Consider the following 24250-nt stretch of genomic DNA (forward strand, 5'->3'; position numbering starts at 1 on the left):
TTCATTCTTTAATTTCAAACATGTCAACTTTATGAAGCTGATTAACATCTTTGAAGAAAGGAGAAATAAGAACAAAAATGACTCACCCTCAACCTCCACATTAAATCTGATGACGTCATCAATAGCGTCGCAGCTGTACACTCCTGAGTGGGAGAATTCTGCTGATTGGATGACGATCCTCCTCATTGTTCCTTCTGATTGGATATGCAGACCTTCCATTGATTGAAGTTCAACACCATTCTTATACCAGCGAACTGGAGCCTCAGGGTCTGACAGCTCACAGTAGAGTACTATAGGGTTGCCAACCTCTACAAATTTGTTTCGATCCATTTCAGAAAGTGGAGTGAATTTTACCAGTGGAGCTGATTAAGAAGAATATACAAGCCAGCACAACACAAACAATGTTAATATCCTCATAAATATATCTCAATGCAAAGAAAATCAAAGTTAAGTGTTCACCTTGTATATACAAAGCAGCAGAATCTCGAATTCCGTAAGCAATGAAGGTGATCTCTGCTCCATTGTCTGTGTCTCGTACCCCACGAATACGTAGGGACTGGTGTGTACGTGAACGCCTTATGGAGAAACGTTCATCGTCTTGAAGCTGATTTCCATTTAGAAACCAAGTGCCTATAACTGAGGCAGAGAGCTCAATGGTAAAGCAGGCATCCTGGCCCTCTGGCACCAAAGCATCTTGTAGAGGTGCTTGGATTCTGGCAACTGGAACTAGAAAAATTGGGAATGAGATTTGTTAGTGCTTTCTTAATATGTATGCAATGGACAGCCTTATAAAGGAGCTTACCAAGGTGAACTGCTCGAGGGAACTCTACATTTCCACTCCTTCCATATTTGTTGACGCTGCATATCCGAAATCTGTAGTCTGCCTCGCATGGAACACTGTCGCCAAGAATCTCCACTGAGGTTGCAGAGTCTGTGGTCAAACATTGCAGCCACTCTTGTGAGCCAACTTCTTGTCTCTCAATTATATACCCTGAAGGTGGATTCTTTCGAGAGTCTTGTGCTGGAAACCAGGAAAGAAGAGCTGCATTCGCTCGTTCTGTGTTTATCTGTACCCCGATAGGACAGCTTGGTGGACAGTGCCGTGCCGCTGAAATTAGCACAAGAGAAGAAGAGGTTAGTTGGAAATGAATACATTTGGACATTATGGAAAAGATGTGTTTACATATTAATAATTCCAATGTTTTCATACCTTTCACCCGTAGCTGAGATGAAGTTTTTGATCTACCCACGTAGAACATGACCAAACCAGAGTCTTGTGGTGTGGTGTTTACAAAAACCAAAATGTGTGTCCTTCCAAAAGATTTGAGAATGGTCTGATGGGTCTCCCTTAGCTCGGTTCCATCTTTGTACCAATGAATGTCCATTTCCTCCTCCTCCACCTCCACACAGAAGGCTGCATTTTCCCCCTCCAGGACATCAACTTTTCGTGGCAGCTTTCTTACTATAGTGCCTTCAATAGAGTAAGTTTATACTTGATTGAAGTTATACAACTGCAAATGCTAATCAGATGAATTTGTTTTCCCAGACAGATGATGGCAAATAAATATAACTTTTTTGTTTTACCTTTGACTGCTACCTCTGCAATGCTTCTACCCCCATCAGCCATCTCGCATAGATAAATCCCATCGTCATCAACTCCAATATCACGAATTGTGAGTCGGCGCTTTGTCCCCCACTCTTCCATCCCATATTTGGCTCCAGGCTGTAGTCGTCTGTCTTCTAAGTACCATGTGATTGGAACAGAGTCCTCAGGAACTTCACACTCAAGAACAGCCAAGTCTCTCTCCCATACTTGCAAGTCATTCAGCGGTTGCTTAAATCGAACAGGTGGCTCTGTTACAAGAAGGAAAGGACCCAAAAAGGAGACTTTTTCTTTATGTCAGTAATGGATAGATCTGCATTATCTCAGAGATACATTGCAGAGATGCATTTACAAAATATCAGACCAGCACATGTTGTGTTTTGGATACTGATGTGCTGGTGTCCCCACCATGTTTTTTAACAAGCTTAGTCAGCAAGACTTCCTTGATAAAACAGCTTCATCAGACAAACCATGTTGGTCGAAAAGCACACTTTTTCCTGGTGAACTGCATGACTATGCTTGTTTACCTTTTAGAGCAACACTACCATACACTAGCATACACTAGCCTCGATCAGCATGGATATTCATGCGTGGAAAATCAAAGTAGTCTTGTTGCTTTTCTTTGTCCAATAGTGTCTTTGAGGCAGTCTGTATTACATTTTGGAAAGTGCTGTTTGTACTGTACTCCATTTGTAAATTAGTATTTTTGTCTAATTTTTCAGTTTAAAATATGGCTCTTGAAACAAATTTGTTTGAGAAGCAACCCTGCTTAAGATATTTAGACAAGTTTTCAGAGAATGTATCTTTAATATGAGGGTATTTTGTGTAATTCAATGATTTTAAGTATAAACAAGTTAAAAAATCTACCAGTGCAGTAAGGCTTACATTCAAGATAACATTTATGAAAACTTGTGATTTATAAAAGTCTTAAGATTTTAGGAGTATTGAGTTGTTATTTCTTGCCACTCTTATGGATTATGTCTTAAAGCTTTTAAACCACACCCCTGACATTATTAATGTTTTTTTTCTGTTTTTTTTTTTTTTCTTGTTCGTGCTTGCTTTAGTAGTCATACCTTCAGTTTAGCCTTGGTGACTTGAAACACTTTTGAGCTTTATGTAGTTGCCTGGCTCTGATACAATATAGTCATGCAAAGCAATCAGTTTTGACTGTTTGATGGTCCATGTGAGAAATGTGAGCTTGCCTCCAGAGATTTCTATCACATGTGTGGGCCTCAGGTCTTTCAAAGCTTAAGTGACTTTGCAGATATAGGACTGGAAGGAATCTATTTCATGTTAATGAGTTTGGCCTGGTCAGGTAATTTTAAAACTCCCTTGATGCATTTCCTACAAGTGAATCATCATAAAAGTTACCGTTGATTAAGGAACCAAATGCTTGACACAACAGCCGGCAACTGGAAACTAAACACCAACTAAAGTGTATTCCAAACTAATATATACTGTATAATGTTATAGATCAGGTGGTAAATCCATAAAATTGTATTGAATTTGTATTGTTCTGGATTTATCATATTCCAAATGAGAGGCATCTTACCTTTGACGATAAGGTGTACAGCACTCAGGGTTTGCCCTGCAGTGTTTGAAGCAGAACAGACATAAACTCCATTGTCCTGCTGTTTGCAGTAGAGAACTTTAAGTGTGAAGTAACCCTCTCTGTCTTCATACAAGAGATACCGTCTCCCAGACAAGATAAGTCTCCCATCTTTCCTCCATAATATTTCTGGTTTTGGTTTCCCGGTTACATAGCAACGAAACTTTGCATGCTTCCCCTCTGTCACTGCAAACATTTTCACTTTGGCTGAGTTTGGTAGCGGGTCATCTTTCAGTCTTGTTGCAACTTGCCTACCACTTCTCTGTTTTCCCTGATGTGCTTTCCAGTGGGCATTTGTGTATCCATTACGGTTCCCTTCATCCTCGTGTCCTGGTCCAGCATCCACTAACAGCACAGCCCCAGCCAGACTCTCTCCAAATTCATTCCTGGCCTTACATGTGTACACCCCTCCATCTGGTGCTCTTGTCTTGAAAATCTTTAGCTGGAACCATCCTCCATCCTGATAGCTGATGGTGAAATGTGTGCTCTCAAAGATCTCATTCAACTTCTTGCCATCCTTCTCCCACATCACTTCTGGTCTAGGATTTCCCCACAGCTTACAGGAGAACACTGCATCCTCTCCTCGTCCGACTCTAGTCGACAGGGGCTTAATGAGGAAGCGTGGCTTGTTTTCCTCCCGAAATTCCATCTCCTGTGCTTCGCCTTCTACTTTCAAAGTGGCTGCTGCGTAAGTCTCTCCAATGCAGTTCTTGGCCTTACAGATGTATTGTCCACTGTCCTCCATTGTCACAGAAGTTATGATAAGGTTGTAGACATTGCCATCCTCAAACACCCGGTATCTACCCTCTGGGTGAATCTTCTCATTGTTTCTCTCCCATATAACTGCTGGTCTGGGATCTCCACTGATCTGGCATTTCAGAACTGCATCTGTGCCACTCTGTACAACCACGGGACGAGGGTAGGCCAGGAACCGTGGCGCTCCACCAAAGACATCCATCCCTGCTCACTTGCCAACCTCCACTCAGATTGACAGGCTACAGGCATTCAGTCTCTTTATTACTTTGAAAGAATTTTGTTGTCCAGCTGTTTATCAAGTAAGGCTCTAAATCATAACAAAGAAAAATGCATTTAAAATGCTTTGATAAACAGCAGTTTCATACATTATTTATATAATACTGCATGTAAATACAAGGGTTGGGGACCATTCGAAATTCAATAGAATGCCTTTTAAATTCCAGAGGAAAGTAAAGTGCCACAGTAGTCAGTCAAACAGGAAATCATTTAATGTAATTCATTTAGTAAATGTGCAGAACTGCATGTTAGTTTGATTATTGCATAATGCTGCCTTCAGCTGCACCTGGAAAGCTTTGTATCTAACAACTAACAATGTACTTTGTCTAAATCAAACCGTGTTAGCAGTTTTACTGCTCTGTTTTACTGCAACACTTCCAACATCACAACTTGATCATTTGAAATATGTCTTGTTTGCTTGGTCATTTGTGTAGGGGTGAATTCAGGTTGAATGGGACACATTTTCCCAGTCATCTCAATGGCAAAAAGTGTCCCAATCAACTGAATTCACCTTACATGTAAAACATAATTATTATATTTTTAAAGCAGAATTACAATTGCCACTGGATCTGACATTTGACTTTTTGCCATCATTTACAAAAGTAGTATAATGCAATGTTGGTTCAACTTTTTAAGTTTTCTCATATCTATCAAAAATTATTAACCCAACCTTTCATGTTTCATGTCCCAAAGAAAACTGCTTCAGCTACACTCTCAGAAAAAAATGTGCATACAGCTTGTCACTGGGGCAGTACCCTTCAAAGGGCATCTTTGTACCTTATTTACCCCTGAAAGGTTCAAAGTAGTACCTTCAGGTATATATTGCTACCCTTAGGTACTAATATGCACCCTTTAGGTACAAAAGGTACAAAGATGTCCTTTTAAGGGTTCTGCCCCAGTGACAAGTTGTTGTACCTCTAAAGGTTTTCTGATAGTATATTTCTCAAATCTTCAGCAATCTGCTAAAGTATACAGACTAGATTAAAAACTAGTTGTTGCGTGAGGGTGTTGGTATGTATGTGCACTAGTGGGATTTGATAGCGTGGGCTCTCCCCAGAGAGAAAGGATTCTATTACACCAGATTACTTAATGCCCAGAACTTTCTTAGATATTATACCTTGTGTGAGAAGAGCTCTAGAGGTGAACCATGTTTTAGCCCTATTGCAACAGCGACCACAACACATAACTAACACAGCTGGTGCTGTATTTCAATGGGAAAGTGCTTTATATAGTCTGCCCTAAATAAAGACCTGTAGGAGGGCATGTGTCAGGTATCACAAAGCACACCACAGAACACGCGTGCACATACAACACAGGTCTTGCACACTCACGCATGGACACACCCTATGGGGACCTCTCAGTCAAAATATGCTATGCCTCTCACACCCCCTTTAACAAATGCAGCGACGAATTTAGCTGTTAAATGTCATTGTCAAAATTAGTTTGTTTGTCATTCGTTTCAGGAAAGAAACACTTTCTCTGTACTATTAAGTGATATCTTCCTCTGAAAATATCCTCTGTTGCATATGAAGTAATCCAGATCATGTTGGCTTAATGGTTTTTTTTTAATGTGTGGCTTCTCAATTTCAATCACGCTGCAAGTTTGGCTTCTGGGGTGTACAGAGGGATGTTTATTCGCCATGGCTGATTTATCTGCTTTAGGATGGCACAACACATGAATCGCTAGTCTTGGGAATCTATGACGCACAGCTAACTTCAGGAAAACGATCCGGGTATAAGTATCCTCTTCAGAACCTTAAACGTCTGCTAGTTATTCATCATGCTACGCATTTGCTACGCTACAAACAAGACAACAAAACATGATATGTAACACATAAATCACCTTATAAGAATCTCCCTAAAATATCAATTATATCACTTTATACTCTATATATCGACTGCATACTGTATATTGTCTTAAGAAAACAGGTGTTCAGATGTTCCATCATGTAGTCAGCATTGAAGAACACACATCAAAAAGAAAGGAAAAGCAGATACTCCTATTATATCTCCAACTGGTATTAATGTTGAAGGTTTAAATGTATAACATCAACAATCTAGAGCAGGAATTTCCCTTAGGACTTTAAAAGGAGATTAACCTCCTGTTTGTGCTCCTAATTTCATTAGACTGACCTTTGACCTCAGGGAAACTGCACTTTGTAACATTAACATATCCTACCTCTCTTTAGTCCTCAGAGACAACTGTCAATATACATTCCACGGCAACCAGGTCCTCCTGCTTCACTGGCCCTCACTTCCAGCTGTAGTATTTTTTTTTCTTTTTTACAGAATAATCCTTTTCCGCTTCGGTAAGTTTGTTGCGGTATGTTCTCCTCATTAACATCTGGTCAGTGTCACCTGCCCATTTTGCCAAGGCTTTTAAAGTGCCCCTTTTAAGATGGTTTTAGTCTAATCAGACAGCTTTCCTTTGAACGCTCCAGCAGTCTCACGATCTCTATGGCGTTTAGTCCTGAGACACCCCTAGTGTTATTGTTCATAGAAGACTGTTAAATGCTTTTGCAGCTGCTCCTGTCCCCTAAAAATACTGGCAGCCTCGATGACAGCAGTGAAGATAAGTCAGGCTCTCCATTCACTTGCTCGCAGTGGCTAAAGATAGGTTGGATTGCTCGTCCTGGGCAGATTGCTTGACTTACTTGAGACCTTGCAATAAAATCTAAGGAGAAGGGGAGCAGCCCTCTGGCCTCCTGAAAACTTTCAGCATTTAGATGAATGTTCAGAAACTTTTGTTTATGGCAGCAGTGCCAGCGTAGTCATTTGAAGGCATTCAGACACCGCAGAGGATTCCTGGTAATGGTCATAATTTTATGGGATCTGTCATCAGCCTTAGTAGATGTGTAGCCCTACAAATGATTTAGACAAGTATGCTGATCACATGTACTTTGTGTATAAACAACGACAACAACATTTGGTGTAAATAGCATTATGTGTCAACTGGAGGGATCTGACACAACTGACATAGCTGATGGTGTTATTTTGAAATGCATTATGTATTTCATTGTCAGAGAAGGTACAGCAAAGTGTCCTTAAATAAGCTCAGCAAAATATGTAAAAACGAAGCGTTCAGAGAAAAGATCCAGAGGGGTGCTGCATGCACGTGTGATAAGGCTTATGAATGTGTGAGGGTGAACACAGAGAGCAGTGACCCCTCAGCTGTTTAGAGGCTCACGTCTCACAGGCTCAACGCTGCCTCCTCTGATTTCAGCCATTGGAAGTAATCTGATCTTAGCCTGAACCCTGAAACCAGCATCCTGGCAATGAAACGGTTTGTACAAGCCACTTTGTGAAAACCTGCAGGGATTAGCGGTCCTCTTTTTGAAACTTCTAAATTCCCCGAGCTGCTAAAGAAGATATTAGCAAGTGTGTCGTTTCTTTGTGTTGCAACCTGTTGCAATGAGGACTCGGCAAAAGGAATAATTGTAAAAACAACACTGAGAGTCTGTTAATAGCTATGCTCTGCTGATAAAGACCCAGTGAAATTGCAAGACGAACACAGTTGTCTTCCGTGTTGACAGTTTCTGTCAAAACAGGAAGTTTGGGGAAAAGCTTTAGTTATGTTAGATAGTAATATGATTTGCTGCAAGATGAGGGGGAAAGAGTAAGATATTCTCATTCTTGAGTCATGTATGTTCTGTTTTCTTGGAAGAAAAAGAGGCTACGTTCACACTGTCAGTTTTTGGGATCGACAACCACATTTACAGGTGTGAGTCTCGAAATGTCCTGTTCATACAACAAGCCAAGCCCATATTCTCTTACCAGTGACCAAAATAATTTCAAAGATGGTGACGTCCATAAAAGTCTTATCAATTTTGATACGACAAGAGTCCAATAAAGTTTATCCGTCAAATCTTCACTAACCGACAGCAGTTTTTATATCTATATGGAAAGTGGAGCATTTCAGTCACGAGTAGAATACAAAACTGACGGGAGCAGCTCCGATGGAGAACAGTGACTGTTATCTAAAACCTTTAGATGACACACAGCTCATATCTCCATCTCTGTAAATTACCGAAAGGATAACCACATGTGAAAACCCTCAACACACGGTAGAAACGTATTTGTGCAGCGCCTCATGACACGAGTTGTCCGGTCTGGTTCCATTCACTCAGCGTGGGTTTTCTGAGAATGCAGTTGTGAATCCTGAAAATTTACAGGTGTGAGTTTGGTTATTGAATGTGGTTGTCACTCCTGTAAATAACTGAATTGTGTGTGAATGTTACTGTATTTAAGAACTCAAATATTTGAAAGAATGTGGCCTATATATGATAAAACCTGGAACTTGTAGAAACATTTTTCTTTCTCTTCCTTTAATTTATATCACCACAGATTTTCATGTAAAGTAAGTTTTCCTGAATTTGCCATCAATGACATATAACCAGTTTTTCTGTAGCTTATGTATGAAATAGGTATTAGAATTTTTCTTTTTTAAATAGTGTTTGAACTTTGTTTAGAGTCGCAATATGATAACAATAAATGATTTGTTATTTATAGTTTTTTGATGATGGCAAGTGCATCTCTGGAGAGCTCTAAATGGCTTGCTCCTTCCCTCTGCTGGCAGGATTACAGCTGTCATTATCCATTTATCAACTTTGTCTGAAACTTTTTCATTTTACCTCATGATTCCATCACCAAAATAATAAAATATAAAGATGTCTATGATGTTTCTTCCCCTTAATAATCAGAGTAATCTGTCTGCTGGAAATCGTCACAAAGTTCTTTTGTATCTGAGTAGAGGTACTCTAATTTAGGAAAGCGTCGTCATTGCTTTATAAGCGTCTTTCTTCTGACTGGCTCAGACATGTTGTAAGATCTTGGCTGCACGCCTGCCAGAACTATCCACACGTATTTCTAGCCATTTGTTTACAAAGGTGGCCACTGGACCGACAAGTGATATCTCCTCTTAGAAAACATTGGTTTTTATCTGTGGTAAACAAGCATATGATAGATAGAGGCACAGAGATGAAGATATGTCAAAGAGTGTAAAACATATCTACTCACAATGTTTTAAATGTTTAAGTTCTGAGCTCCCCCAAAGAGTGAATTGCAATAAACAATGACTCTGGAATACTGGGCAATCTAATCTAATTTCACCAGAGTGAAGAACTGAATGTCATGTAGATAGAAAAAACTATTTAATATTTAATTTTCATTATTCAGTACTTCACTATTGCTGTTATTCTGCTGCACATTTATTAACATTATTGGGCACATTGCATTTTTTTTATTTATTTATGTGAATTTTTATTTTAACAACGCTTGTGTGTGTGTGTGTGTGTGTGTGTGTGTTTATATATATATATATATATATATATATATATATATATATATATATATATATATATATAATAAAAATACACATAAATTAATAAAAGCACACGTGTGTTCATGTGTTGTTTTAATTACATTTCCTCCCCAAAAGTTAGTATACTTAGGAAACCAAAGTGTTACTGAGGAACAAGAAAAAGGCTAATAAAAATCAAGGTAAATATTACTTATGAAGAAAATATATTGCTTGTCATTTCAGGTATTTTTTGTGATTATGCAAAAATTGTTAGGGTACATAAAATAGTAATGAAAGTAGTCAGCTATTTTATTCCAAAAAAATATTGAAAAATCATTTTTGATGTGGCGTAAATGTTATTGGCTTAAATAATCACAGAATTTGTTGTACAGAAATGAAACTAATGAATATGTGAAGTGTTTCTTTTCTAAAAGTCCGCTAGAAACAACCTACTGTTTGCCCAAGTATGTAATAACACAATATAATATGCAGTGGGCTGGTTTTCATGGGTGTAAATTATCTTATTAAAAACTCTTTTGAAGTTTCATTGGCTGCAATAAGCTGATAAACTACTAAACCTAAAACACAGATAGTTTCCCCAGGCTCCAAATACTTTCTCAGATTGCCTCCTGAAACATGAATGGACATGAATGATGAATGTGTATTGCAGCACATCTTAAGTAGAGAATTCTCAGGGGATGTAAGAATACCAAGAAAATGTTGGATTATTTGTGAAACTATGCATGTCCATTCATTGCATTTCTCTATTGCAGGTGAACGGGTTTGTCTTTGACATTTGTTCAGAGCGCTGTCTGAAAGAATGTTCTAGGTGATGTGCTGAAATGGAGATCTCTTTAGGTAACTGAAAGCGGTCATTTCTTTTGCTGTCACTTTAGTTGGTCCGTTTCAGTCAGTGGAGAGTTAACTAATCAAACGGCTGGTTTCTTGACATGACAGTGTTTACCTCTGTTTTACTAAATCAGAGTGACATAAACCTGGCATGACCTCTCAGTTTCCATAGGGGCAAAGCTATTTGTTTTTCCTACATCAACCTCACCTTTTCCTCATGATTTAAAATTGAGCTTGGCAAGTCTATTTCTATACAACCTCGCTGATCTACAACAGAGCCAAGCTATCATTTAATATTACTACCTCTGTAAATCCTAAAATTAATCCTGCTCTTCTGCTGTGTTGAAAGAGAACAGGCAGGTGATGCATAAATATCAGACAATTGCATGGACCTGGCAATGGCTATGAATGAATTCACACAAGGTTTTGGATGCTGGATGCTAAAGGTCTGTAGTACCCTGTCTCTACTTGCTTATTTGTGTGTGTATGTGTGTGTGTGTGTTTTCGCCAGGAAACATTTCAGCTGGAAGGTTGTCTGTCTGAGCCGAGTCATTACGAACCGTCTGCCTGAGTACTCATTTGTTTAAACATGTTCACAATCAAAGCACAGTCTGTTTAATCTGAACAAAGACTAATGTTTTAATGCACTGTGGATAAAGTAGGCCAGTTTGTTCACAAATGAAGAATTGAAACTTCTGCAGTTCTTTTGGCAACCACTGTGTGGTGATAAAGAATCAGAGAATTCATGCATTAGTTGTCAGACTTGAAGTCCACACTTGCATTGACTTTGATTCTTTCATTTTATTCTTTCAAAATATTTTCTTCAAATGATTCTTTAACCTTGCTAAAAGCCTTGTTTAACTCTTTACATGGCCCATTAACTTAATTTGTATATTTTTACAGCATTAATCTAGATCTAGATTAGTAAATTGATATATCCATTGGTAATTCATGTTTTAAGTTTATAATTCATTAACTAATGTTAATGTATGCAACCTAAAATGTTATGCATTATATGTAGAAATGAACATGAACCATAAATGTTAAAGGGATAGTTCACCCAGAAATGAAAATTTTCCCTTGATTTACTCACCCTCAAGCCATCCTAGGTGTGTATGACTATCTTCTTTCAGATGAACATAATCGGAGATATTTTTAAAAATATCGTGACTTTTCCAAGCTTTATAATGTTAGTGAATGGGAGCCTGTTTTGAAGCCCCAAAAAATGCATCCATCCATCATAAATATAATCCATATGGCTCCAGGGGGTTAATAAAGGCCTTCTGAAGCGAAGCAAATGGTTTTTGTTAAAAAAATATCCATATTTAAAACTTTATTAAGTATAATAACTAGCTTACGGCAGACGGCCATACGCATCGATTTGACCCGGCGCATGATGCAATGACGAACGCGGAAGCACAGAGGATAGAGCAAAACAAAACACTTGTCACAAAATTTTAAAGTGAAATGTTGGAGGATTTCGATATAAGAGAAGAGGAGCTTGAGTTTGTTGCACAGCCCTTGTTTAAATCGCTTCAGGGGTTACTCATTTGGCACAAGTCGACTTGCGCAGTATGCATGCGATCGTCTGGCGGAAGCTACACTCTAAAAAATGCTGGGTTAAAAACAACCCAAGTTGGGTTAAATATGGACAAACCCAGTGATTGGGTTGTTTTGACCCAGCGGTTGGGTTAAATGTTTGCCCAACATGCTGGGTAGTTTTATTTAATTCAACTATTGTTTAAAAATGATTATATGTCTGGCTTAAAATGAGCCCAAAATAGGTTGGAAATTAAAAATCAGACACATAATTACTAGAGGCAACAATAATAATCAAAAGATGAACATTTATTAATAAGCAATTTAATACATGTTTATTATTTAATTATTATTAATTAAACATATTAATAAATGTTAATTTCCAACCTATTTTGGGTTCATTTTAAGTGATCAATAAAGTAATTTTTAAACATCAGTTGAGTTAAATAAAACTACCCAGCAGGTGACCCACCAGATGGGTCAAAACAACCCAATTGCTGGGTTTGTCCATTTTTAACCCAACTTGGGTTGTTTTAACCCAGCATTTTTTAGAGTGTAGCTATTTTAGTTTATAAAGTTTTAAATATGTATATTTTTCTTATAAGAACGCATTGCTTAGCTTCAGAAGGCCTTTATTAACCCCATGGAGCTGTATGGATTATATTTATGATGGATGGATGGATTTTTGGGGGGCTTCAAAACATGCTCCCTGTTCACTACCATTATAAAGCGTGGATTTTTAAATATATCTCTGATTGTGTTGAATTCTGTGTGTGTAATTGATCATTCTTTTCCTTTTTATCACTATAAAGCTGCTTTGAAACAATCTGTATTGTATAAAGCATTACATAAATAAAGGTGGCATAAGCTGTTATTTGTTTCCAGTCTAGGTGCCAATGGCTTCCACCCTTACAGATGGAAAATGACCCGAATGGAAGGTGTCAGGAATTTTGATGGCCCTGTGAGACCTGGACAGCACTAACTACTTGCCTCCAGGCACAAGAGTTGAGGTATAGGGTGGTAGCTGAAGGTATGCTGGCCTACATGTGTGAACAAGGCAGTCAGCAGGAGCACCTGGAATCAAATTATGCAGATTCCACTCAGGTGCTTCCATTGAGAGTTTTCATGACCTTTTGTCCTGGTTTCTGTTGACTGTTTTGTTGAAATCACAATAATTCATAAGCATTTTCCATTTTAGTGATGTTGCTCACTCAAAAAAATTAATCAGAAATGGTTTTGGTTCTTTTCAGCTACCAATTGGCACGATATGTTAAAGTGACAAGTGATAAACACTCCCATGTAATTTCAGGTCATGACATTCAATTGCTTGGTTGCTATTACAGTGGCGTTGTGCCCTAACCAACGTTAAATTTAACTTTGTCCCAAAATCGCACTGTATATTAATCATCAGTTTTGCTGTTTTTGGCTGTAAATGTCTTGTGACATTGTGCTTGCTAAATACTGGTTTTCCTGGTTATAACACCGTGGCAATAGCTGAAGAGCAGGTGGTGTCAAATCCAAATAGATAAATGGCCTATAGGTCTTTATTTTTTTCTGTTGAATGCTGGTTCAACCAGAGAGAAGAACGAAACCAGGACAATCCTCTGACCTGCAGAAGGAGGGATTGTGAAAGCCAAACTAAAGAGTATGTCTGAATTTATATAGCACACAATTTAATAACACCTGCACATTCTTGTTCTTGAGGCACAATGTTTCAGAATGTTTGGCATTATGTTAATACCCACAAGGAGTCAAGTTAATAAGAGAGACCTTTGTCATACAATAAACAGCGGGAAGCTGTATCGGTGCTTATCTCGCCTGAACTTCTTGCAGCTACTAGATTTATACACCTAACCCAACCTGGGGCAAAAGGCCCCTCGTCCTGATTCCATAATCAGATAACAGGATTCTTTCATGCATGACATTGTTAGCCATTGCCTCACCCAAATAACTAAAAGTGTGGCCTAGATCCATAGTTTGAGACACTGTGAATTCCAAGCATAGAATATAAATGTACTAAAAATGCCCAGAGACATATTTGAAGACAATTTTCAATTTTGATTGGTCATTATTTTAATTGATCAAATATTTTAGTGAAATGACCATTAATTTAATGATCCATAATCCCAGCCAATTGATATTATATGAAGCTGTGCTAGTCTGTAATATTACTCTGCTCTCTCTTTCTTTTCATATAATTTCAACTCATATCAGTATTTCATGTCCATTTATTCATTTATTTGGAAAGTACCTGTATAACACGAAGGAATAACATACCATTAACTTCGCATCAGGTTTAGGCGATAATATGTGGATGAATGATCACCTTTCAAAGGATTTTTAAAAATGTTTTTGAAAGTCTTTCATTCTCAGCAAGACTGCATTTACTTGATCAAAAACACAGTAAAACTGTAATACTGTGAAATATTATTACAATTTAAAATAATTTTCTATTTGAATATATTTTAAAATGTAATTTATTCCTGTGATGCAAAGCTGAATTTTCAGCATCATTACTCCAGTCTTCAGTCACATGATCCTTCAGAAATCATTCTAATTTGCCAATTTTGACGCTTAAGAAACATTTCTTATTGTTATCAATGTTGAAAACCGTTGTGCTGCTTAATATTTTTGTGAAAACTACATTTTTTCAGGATTCTCTGATGAATATAGAACAGCATTTATTTGAAATTTAAATTGTTACAAAAAAGTATTTTCTGTCACTTTTGATCAGTTTAATGCATCTTTCCTCTTTTCTTAAAAAAAAATCCTACTGACCCCAAACTTTTGAACATTTTGAACGTTGATGTTGACATAGTCCTGGGGGATTTTCTGCAAATACTACATGAATACACATATTGCTAAAAGTTATGTCAGACAAAAAAAAGCAGCTTTCAAACAATTTGGCCCATTGTTCTGCGTCAAGTCCTAACTGTGGCAAAACACCACCAATTCAAATTCCTTGAGAATAAAGCAGCATACACAGATCAGTCATCAGCTCGAATGTCATATTAGTGGAATTTGAATCACTATTCTAAAAGTTAAAATATGAAATCCACTCTTGACAGAAAAAAATCCTCAACTAGACCAGACACATTCATCTCCAAACAGAAGAGTCTTTGATTGACGTTCACAAATAGAATGGATTCAGAGGGTCTATGTTTGAAACAGAACTGCAGATTATTTCAGCACAACAGCAGCACATTATAAATCAAGAGTGAAGTGATTGGAGTTTAGCTGAAGGACATGGATGAGCACAATAAAGCACTTTTGTGAGCAAAAATTGACAAGATAGAGATGTTCAGTCATCAGGCAGAAACCAACTGCCACTTAGGTCTCAACAACTATTTGACAAGTGGAACTAACAATGAGAACACCATCTAAAAGTAGTTTGGAGTTTGGCTTTTTATTGAGTTCTTCTCATAAGTTGTTTATAGTTATAGTAATTACAAGCATACATGCAAAAATAAAAAAGTGAAATGAAGGTAAAAGTTAAAAATAGTTCACTTATAATTGAATTTGGTGAATGCTTATGTAAGGGGATTATACAACATAACTTCATTTTCTTGAGACTCTTATTAACTCCAGGTGTATAACAAAAATGCACAGTGTTTTTTGTCCCCTATTTTCCCATGAAATTTGCCACTAATGCCCAGGCTTGGAAAGAACAGCTTTTCTTCTCAGCTAGTGAACTGCGAAATGACTGATAATTGTGAAAAAATGCTGTCTTGGCCAAGAGTTTGTGTTGTGTCTGGTGAAAGGCTAATCTAGTTGTGTATTTGTGCAATTCTGCGGTTACTAGCTCTGTTGATTAGATTACTAACCTTTTTCAAATAGACTAAACTTACACTTTGAATGTTGTTTACCTTGATTCTTCCATCTGTGAAGCAAATCTACTTCCTTATGTTTGCTGCCAAAAAATCTGGTGTTTATATTTTTCTAGACTTAAAGTCCTTCCTGAAATCAAAATGAGTCTACTAATACCATCCTGACATAGTAAGCATCTTTTTCAATTTACAGAAAACACACTGTGTAATCCAGATGGTCTTGCCTTTATTAAAAGAATAAAGCTTTCTTCTGTGAAGCACAAAGAGTGAAAATGTGTAGACTGCCCTGGCTGCTCTTTTCCATATTCCATATTTTCCAGCATCTCAAAGCACCATAATATATGACTTGAGAGCTGCAGTGGAGAAAATAATTTTCAGTGAACGATGACTTACATTTTGGCCTGTTCGTCATGCAAATCTATAAAAAGACTTTATATTATATAATTAATTATAGATATATTGCTCAAATTATGTGTATTACTTTTATTATAATTCTCTTATAATCACTTTGGAGCTTGACAGCAACTGCCCCATTCAATTCCATTAAATGAAAGAGAAAAGCAGTTCATAGCAAATTTAACTATTCGTTTAAAGCAACACCATGGAACATTTGCTCACGGTTCCCCCATGTGGTTGATAAGCGCAGTTATCTGTTACCAGTGTCGTAAATACTGTCGCTGTATAAGCTTCCCCGTGTGCAGCTCAATACACGTGAATTTGTTGACTAAGCTGACAAAACCGGCGAATGCAGAAACTTCGTTTGGAAACCATGTCCACCGACCAGGTAAAGTAGCCCGTGTTACACTATGTTCTACAAATATTATTACATATTTTTATTTATTGTTACTCCAGAATTGAAAAGTACAATGACAAAAAGAACGGTAGAATGTTAGCCTAGTTTTTTTTTTTTTTTCGCTCGCATATTTCGTATGTAGCATTGTTTGCAAAGGGTGTAATTTGTATAATACAATAAAATGTTGTCCGGCAGGGGATGGGCAGGGCTGTGTGTACTGACCTAAACACGAAACTTGTAGAGTGTGGTTATAGCCGCTAGGAGGCTGCTCGGGTAGCAGCGGCAGTAGAATTTCTCCAGTTAAGAGTTGTTCTACCACTGAAATAATTTTAGAGACATTATTTGAAGGTCGAAAAACTACATAGAGTTGCTTTAAGTGTCATTTAAGTATTATTAATATACTATTATAGCAATTATTCATATTTTAAAATAGTTTTTAATTTTATATTTTTAGTTTTCAGCTTTATGTATAATGCTTTAACACATATTAAGATATTTTTGATGAAATCCGTGAGTTATCTGGTCTCCGATATACTGCAACACAATTACCGCTTTCAAGGCCCAGAAAGGTAGTAAAGACATTGTTAAAATAGTCCACGTGACTATAGTAGTTCAACCTTAAAGGTGCCCTAGAATGTTCTTTCACAAGATGTAAGATAAGTCTAAGGTGTCCCCTGAATGCGTCTGTGAAGTTTCAGCTCAAAATACCCCATGGATTTTTTTAATTAATTTTTTTAACTGCCTATTTTGGGGCATCATTAACTATGCACCGATTCAGGCTGCGGCCCCTTTAAATCCTCGCGCTCCCCCCCGAGCTCTCGACTATAAAACAGTACATAAACAAAGTTCACACAGCTAATATAACCCTCAAATGCATCTTTACAGAGTGTTCGTCATGCATGCTGCATGCATGCATCGGATCATGTGAGTATAGTATTTATTTGGTTGTTTACATTTGATTCTGAATGAGTTTGAGGCTCCGTGGCTAACGGGCTAATGCTACACTGTTGGAGAGATTTATAAAGAATTAAGTTGTGTTTATGAATTATACAGACTGCAAGTGTCTGTATAAATGTACTGTTAAATGTGGTTAAAGTTACCATCGTTTCTTACTGTATTCACGGAGACAAGAGAGCCGCCGCTATTTTCATTTTTAAACACTTGCAGTCTGTATAATGCATAAACACAACTTCATTCTTTATAAATCTCTCCAACAGTGTAGCATTAGCCGTTAGCCACGGAGCACTATCAAACTCATTCAGAATCAAATGTAAACATCCAAATAAATACCATACTTACGCGATTAGACATGCTCCATGACGAACACTTTGTAAAGATCCATTTTGAGTGTTATATTAGCTGTGTAAACTTTGGCCCCGTTTACACGTAGGCTACATATTTATTTTGAAAAACGGAGACATTTCCCTTCGTTTGCGCCCTTCGTTTACATGCAAACGGAGAAGTCGCCTCTGAAAACGAGTTTTTCTAAAAACTCCGGCCAGAGTGGAGATTTTGAAAATCTTCGTTTGCACGTTTGCATGTAAACTGAGACAAACGGGTGTTTAGGCAGCCAACGTCACAGTATGCGCCAGAGCTCGCACCTACGTCAAAAGTGCGACCTACGTTTACATGTGATCATGGAAGCGTTCAGAGTAGCAGTCGCATTTATGTTGGTGCAAACTCTTCTCGTGTGTTTGCATTTGCAAATACAGCTGCTTCATTATGTCGAGGAGCAGAGACGAATGAGTGCTCGGAGATCAGCAATTTTGCAACAACTTCGAATCACTTCAAGAGGAATTCGGGATTCTTTTTCGGGATTCTGATTGGCTTACGTGGGCTTGAGCTGCTCGTTACACTCTTGACGTCATATATACACGGGTACGTGTAAATGAACACTTTTCTGAAAACTGACATGTGTGCACAATGTTATTTTTGAAACCGGAGAGGTTGAAATGTCCGTTCATGAAAATAGCCGCCCACGTGTAAACGTAGCCTTTGTTTATGCAACGATGTTTATGCAATGATCCCGACTGTTACGTAACAGTCGGTGTTATGTTGAGATTCGTCTGTTCTTCGGAGGTCTTTTAAACAAATGAGATTTACATAAGAAGGAGGAAACAATGGTGTTTGAGACTCACTGTATGTCATTTCCATGTACTGAACTCTTGTTATTCAACTATGCCAAGATAAATTCAATTTTCCATTCTACGGCACCTTTAATGTTATGAAGCAACAAGAATACATTTGTGTGCAAAAAGCAAATGATAATAACGACTTTATTCAACAGTTTCTTCTCTTCCATGTCAGTCTCCTACGCAGTTGACGTAGTAAACACAGCATAGCACTTCCGGGTTCTACATCAGAACGGCGGCTCATTATTGTCCGGCTCCTGCGTGAGCACCACACCACGCAGCTCACGTGAACAGCGTCAGCCAATACTGACCTGGCGTTCTGACGTAAAACCTGGAAGTGCTGCACTGTGTTTGCTACGTCAACTGCGTAGGAGATTGACATGGAAGACTGACGTGGTTTTGCACACAAAAGTATTCTCGTCGCTCCATAACATTAAGATTGAACTACTGTCGTCACAAAGACTATTTTAACAAAGTCTTTACTACCTTTCTGGACCTTGAAAGTGGTAATTATGTTGCAGTCTATCGGAGGCCATCAAAAATATCTTCATTTGTGTTCTGAAGATGAACAAAGGTCTTACAGTTTGGAACGACATCAAGGTGAGTAATTAATGACACAATTTTCCTTTTTGAGTGAACTAACCCTTTAATACATTCTTTGCTTTTAGCAAAGCTCACCAGTTCTGTGAACGTGTTTCAACAGCATCCCGCAAGCTGCTGATCACAGCTTTGGCTCCAAAGGCAGTCACTGAACTCCTAGCATCAGACTCCTCGGCGATCCTCCCCATCTCCTCCCTCTCCTCCGCAGTAAGAGGTTACCCAGTGGGTGTTCCTGAAATCGTAGGTGTGTGTGTGTGTGTGTGTGTGTGTGTGTGTCTGTTCCCCTTCCTCTCTTGTTGACCCACTGTTCCCAAGAAAGCTGACCTGACTGGGAAAACAAAAGCTGCACTCTTATTGACCCACTTCACACTGGTGCATAAATCTGATTGGGTGACACGTTCTTTTACCTCACACTTGTAAAGAATGTGCGCTCTGGGTTCAACTTGAAAGAAATGGAAATATTTTGTGATCACTCTTAAAAGGATCTTTGTTTAATATTATACTACGTCCAGAAGCATATTTGCCTAAAGTGGTCATTTGCAATCGGTAAGATTCTGAAGAATTATCATGTCTTGAGCTCATTGGATACATCTTATCTGGATTCTGATTTTATGAGTCCATTCCAACTGACAGCATACCAGACAGTGACAGACATATTTGAGGAGTGATTAACTTTTATGTGTGAGAAGCACTCTGCTCACAATGGACTTCACCTTATCCTTTGCATTGCACAAGTACACCACATAACACCAAGTTAAAACTGCACTCCAGGTCATGCTTTGCTCAAGAGCGCTGGTGACAAGTTCACCTGGAAGAACAAATTAGGGCTGGAAGCATAGGAGGAACTCTGTACACATTTGAAATTGTTCCCAGTCAAAGACAGGATCAGATTTGTTTCTCTTTTGTTGACCCTTTTTCTTAATGGCAGTTCAAACTTTCCTCAGTACAAACAAAGTTGCTTAAAGGTGATGTCATTTTTTCCCCATGTGAATATATGATCTCATATTCAAGTTTAACATGCAGAGACAGCTAGATAAGCCATTTACATTGACTTAACCAATGGTGTGAGTTTGCAGCAGGTCTATCCCCTTGGTTGACCAATGGTGGATGGAGAAATGTTCAGGAAACCTGTTTGAAAGTTTTGTAAATCTGTTTGGTGATGCCGAAGTTATTAATTTTTGCACCACTTGTGTTGTCAAACAAAATTTACAATCTGTCCCGTGAATGAGCAATTGTTTTTGCATTTTAGTTTGGTGCCACATTGGCGCAGATATTACACACTTAACATTTAATAATAGCAGTGATGCCAGTGATTTAGTGTTTATGATCTTTCTGCCAACATGCTGGCAGTGCTATCAAATAAAGACAGCGAAACAACACTCCGCTTCATCAAAGAAATCCAAACGTTTTTTTTTTTTTTTCTTAAACAGGTTTCTGCAGTTTTTTAGATTAAAAGATTAGTTCACTTCAGAATTAAAATTTCTTGATAATTTACTCACCCCTATGTCATCCAAGATGTTCATGTTTTTCTTTCTTCAGGCGAAAAGAAATTAAAGGTGCCGTAGAACTTCTTTTTAAAAGATGTAATATAAGTCTAAGGTGTCCCCTGAATATGTCTGTGAAGTTTCAGCTCAAAATACCCCATAGATTTTTTTAAAATTAATTTCTTTAACTGCTTATTTTGGGGCATCATTAACTATACACTGATTCAGGCTGCGCGGCCCCTTTAAATCTCTCCCTCCCTGCTTATGAAACAATCCTAAACTTATGTCTAAAACGTTAAGATGTCAGGTTTTAAATCATGTAAGTCAAATCGAAAACAAACCTTCTGTGTTTATGTAATCTGTATGAAAAGAGAGCCATGTCAGAAGTCCGTGATTCAGCTCATTATCTGCTAATGCGGCCACGCCCACGGAGCCAGCGCTATTCAGACGCAAATTCAGTCAATACATGCATTCATCGTCTCAATCGTGTATTTATTGTCTTGAAAAGTGTTTATCTGGATGTAAAAGTCATGGTTAGGGAGCTCTAGAAGACATGCAGTTAGTTCCTGTTTTCTTTTCTTCTATAGACATTTTAGATGAGTTTTTGTTTCTTTAGCGCCCTCCGGCTGCAGTATGAATTGGAAACTCCATTCATGGAATAGCCTCTTCTTCTTTTAGATGAATTTGTGGACTAAAAATGCACAGAGAGCGCCCTCCGACTTCAAGGATGAATTGAAAACACCAGCGCTCACAGTAATGACAATGAATATTAAATAAATATAACTCCTCTGTATAGAAAATTGACATAAGCATATGAGAAAGCATTACTGGCTGCCCTTGTGTAATGCCTTGAACATGAGCTGGCATATGCAAATATTGGGGTCATACATATTAATGATCCCGACTGTTACATATTAATGATCCCGACTGTTACGGTGTTATGTTGAGATTTGCCTGTTTTCCGGAGGTCTTTTAAACAAATGAGATTTATATAAGAAGGAGGAAACAATGGAGTTTGAAACTCAACATATGTCTTTTCCATGTACTGAACTCTTGTTATTCAACTATGCCGAGGTAAATTCAATTTTTGATTCTAGGGCACCTTTAAGGTTTTTGAGGAAAACATTCCAGGATTTTTCTCCATATAGTGGGCAGTTACCAATGGTTTGAAGGTCCAAATTGCAGTTTCAATGCAGCTTCAAAAGGCTCTACACGATCTCAGACGAGGAATAAGTGTCTTATCTAGGAAACGAGCGGTCATTTTCTAAAAAAATAATAATTGATATACTTTTTAACTACAAATGCTCATCTTGCACTAGTTCTGCAATGTGCGTCGACGACTTCACGCATTACATAGTTACGTTGGAAAGGTAGGCGGAAGTACTGATCCAGTGTCTACAAAGCGAACCGGCAAAGGCTAAGTCAAATGCCCTTTACAAAAGAAGGTAAAACAACGATGTTGGATGATTTTGAAAAGAGATATAGAACTGCATAAGTGCTACTGCTAAGAGTGCAATGTCAATACAGCCTGTTACCTTAATTCAAATGAATTGGTCTAAAGAGAAAAATTATGACTGTTGTTTAAAGACTACATATAAAATAACTATCAAAATTTATGTTGGTAATTGTAGTTTGACTAAAAGTGATGACTAAAACTTGACAAAAATACCATGACTTTTCGTTGACTAAAACTAGACAAAAGACTAAAAAGCATTTTCATCTGAAGATGAAGACTAAATCAGAAATGGCTGCCAAAATGAACACTGCTTTGAAGCTGCACTGAATTGCAATTTTAAGCCATATGATTAACAATAATATGTTTTCTTCACTACATGGATGCTCAGTTTACACAAAATATGAAACACAAATATAGTTTTTTTTTTTTTTTTCTTAAAGGGATAGTTCACCCCAAAATGAAAATTCTGTCATCATTTACTCACCCTCAAATACTATGGAATACTATGGAAATTAATGGGGCCCATAAACCGTTTGGTTACCCATATTCTTCAAAGTATCTTCTTTTGTGTTCAGCAGAAGAGAGAAATTCATACAGGTTTGGGACAACTTGTGGGTGAGGAAATGATTATAGAATTTTTATTTTTGGGTGAACTATCCCTTTAAGGAAAAAAAAACAACAACTATATTTGTGGTTCATATTTTGTGTAAACTGAGCAACCATGTAGTGAAGAAAACATATTATTGTAATTTATCTTAATTTATATCACTTAAAGAAATCACCTATTTTGATGGTAAAAAAAAAAAAGTATATTTTATTTTTTGTTCTGTTTATTTTTTTAGACCAGGAAAAAGCAAGATTACAAAAAAACTTGCTATTTTTAGGTCACAAGAAAAAAAAAATTATAACAAGAACACAAGACAATAATGCAAAAACAAAACAAGAAAAAAAAAGCATGGTCTCCAAAGGCTTCCGTAGGCGACTTGACATGGAGAGCGCGTGGCGTCACGGGGGCCAAGAATGCAGGTAGGTGGGTTGTCGCGGTTGGCTTTAGGACCCAGAGGACTTGTCTTGAACTGTTCGTGTGCCGCTGTCCTCTCGCTCCGTCTCGTTCATCAGTGCGGCTCTCGGATCACGCTCATCAGCTGTTGCACCGGCGCGAGGGCTGTTCTCACTCTAAAGCGGGAAACTTTCATCCACCTTCCAACCAGGATCCCATGTAGCTATCGGAACCGATCAGTTTTAAAACTGAAATGGCAAGGTATAAGTGAGAGATGCACTTCAGAAGCCTTTCAGAGTGTAAATGATTAAGATGAAAAAGAAAAAGAAAAAAGAAAAAAAAAACTAAGCAAATGTGGGTCATCGTTGCAGGTGTCTCGCGTTTTTGGAGCGGTTCATCTGCTGCGTGTTCATTGCTCTGTCACCGGCTGCATCGCAGAGAAAAGGTGAGTACAGATCCGCACGGGATGAGAGCTGGACCACTGGCACGTGTGTTCTTACACTTGTTGAAAAGTCGAGAAATACAGACTTCATTATCTGTAGTGCTGCAGTATCAAAGACAGCAGAATGATCAACAGTCAACCGAAAATTATTCAGACATTTTTAATATTTTTTTAATGTTTTTACCAGTGGGTGCAGGACACTATAGTTCATTTATGTAAGTGAGGATAGCAAAATAAACTGTGACATATTATACCCCAAAATTCTTCATACAGTGGACTACCAGTAAAACTGATACAAAATTGGAACCAAAAATTATTCAGACACTTTGACCTGACCATGTGTTATTTGACATAATTAAGATAATTTTTTTTTTAACTCCGAGATCTTGTCATATTTTTTTTACCATTTTTTTTAAACTATAGTGAATAAACAGAATTAATGAATTAAATGTTCAAGATGTCTGAATAAATTTTGGTTTGACTGCATAATGTAAAAGATCATGTTGTCTAATAAATTTTGTGGGGAAAAAAATGATCTATCTATCTATCTATCTATCTATCTATCTATCTATCTAATCTATCAGT

The 24250-nt window shown here is 37.7% G+C and overlaps 2 protein-coding genes and 1 long non-coding RNA gene across 19 annotated transcripts in view; 2 read left to right on the forward strand and 1 right to left on the reverse strand.

Moving 5' to 3' along the window:
• The window catches only part of obsl1b (obscurin like cytoskeletal adaptor 1b), a 38965-nt gene extending 32109 nt beyond the window's left edge, over window positions 1-6856 (reverse strand). For 4 of the 17 annotated variants that reach the window (XM_048194425.1, XM_048194423.1, XM_048194424.1 and 1 more), the window contains exons 1-7: window positions 6424-6856; window positions 3156-4275; window positions 1585-1854; window positions 1211-1471; window positions 803-1108; window positions 460-726; window positions 87-362 (exon numbers count right to left, since the gene is read on the reverse strand). In XM_048194425.1, the coding sequence (XP_048050382.1) occupies window positions 87-362; window positions 460-726; window positions 803-1108; window positions 1211-1471; window positions 1585-1854; window positions 3156-4170 (2395 nt within the window). In that variant the 5' untranslated portion in view covers window positions 4171-4275; window positions 6424-6856. The remainder of the gene's footprint in view (window positions 1-86; window positions 363-459; window positions 727-802; window positions 1109-1210; window positions 1472-1584; window positions 1855-3155; window positions 4276-6423) is intronic. The other 13 variants (XM_048194436.1, XM_048194435.1, XM_048194434.1 and 10 more) reach the window with 7 other exon arrangements.
• LOC125270646 overlaps window positions 1-14302 on the forward strand; it is a 44431-nt gene extending 30129 nt beyond the window's left edge. Inside the window, exons 2-4 of the long non-coding RNA XR_007185398.1 lie at window positions 10317-10401; window positions 10742-10838; window positions 12817-14302. This is a non-coding gene — a long non-coding RNA (uncharacterized LOC125270646). The remainder of the gene's footprint in view (window positions 1-10316; window positions 10402-10741; window positions 10839-12816) is intronic.
• Window positions 14303-23297: 8995 nt separating this feature from the next.
• Window positions 23298-24250, forward strand: part of col18a1a (collagen type XVIII alpha 1 chain a) — a 95947-nt gene continuing 94994 nt past the window's right edge. Inside the window, exons 1-2 of the mRNA XM_048194443.1 lie at window positions 23298-23484; window positions 23595-23668. Of these exons, the coding sequence (XP_048050400.1) occupies window positions 23477-23484; window positions 23595-23668 (82 nt within the window). The 5' untranslated portion in view covers window positions 23298-23476. The remainder of the gene's footprint in view (window positions 23485-23594; window positions 23669-24250) is intronic.

This window comes from Megalobrama amblycephala, linkage group LG6, assembly GCF_018812025.1.
Source record: "Megalobrama amblycephala isolate DHTTF-2021 linkage group LG6, ASM1881202v1, whole genome shotgun sequence".
NCBI lineage: Eukaryota > Metazoa > Chordata > Actinopteri > Cypriniformes > Xenocyprididae > Megalobrama > Megalobrama amblycephala.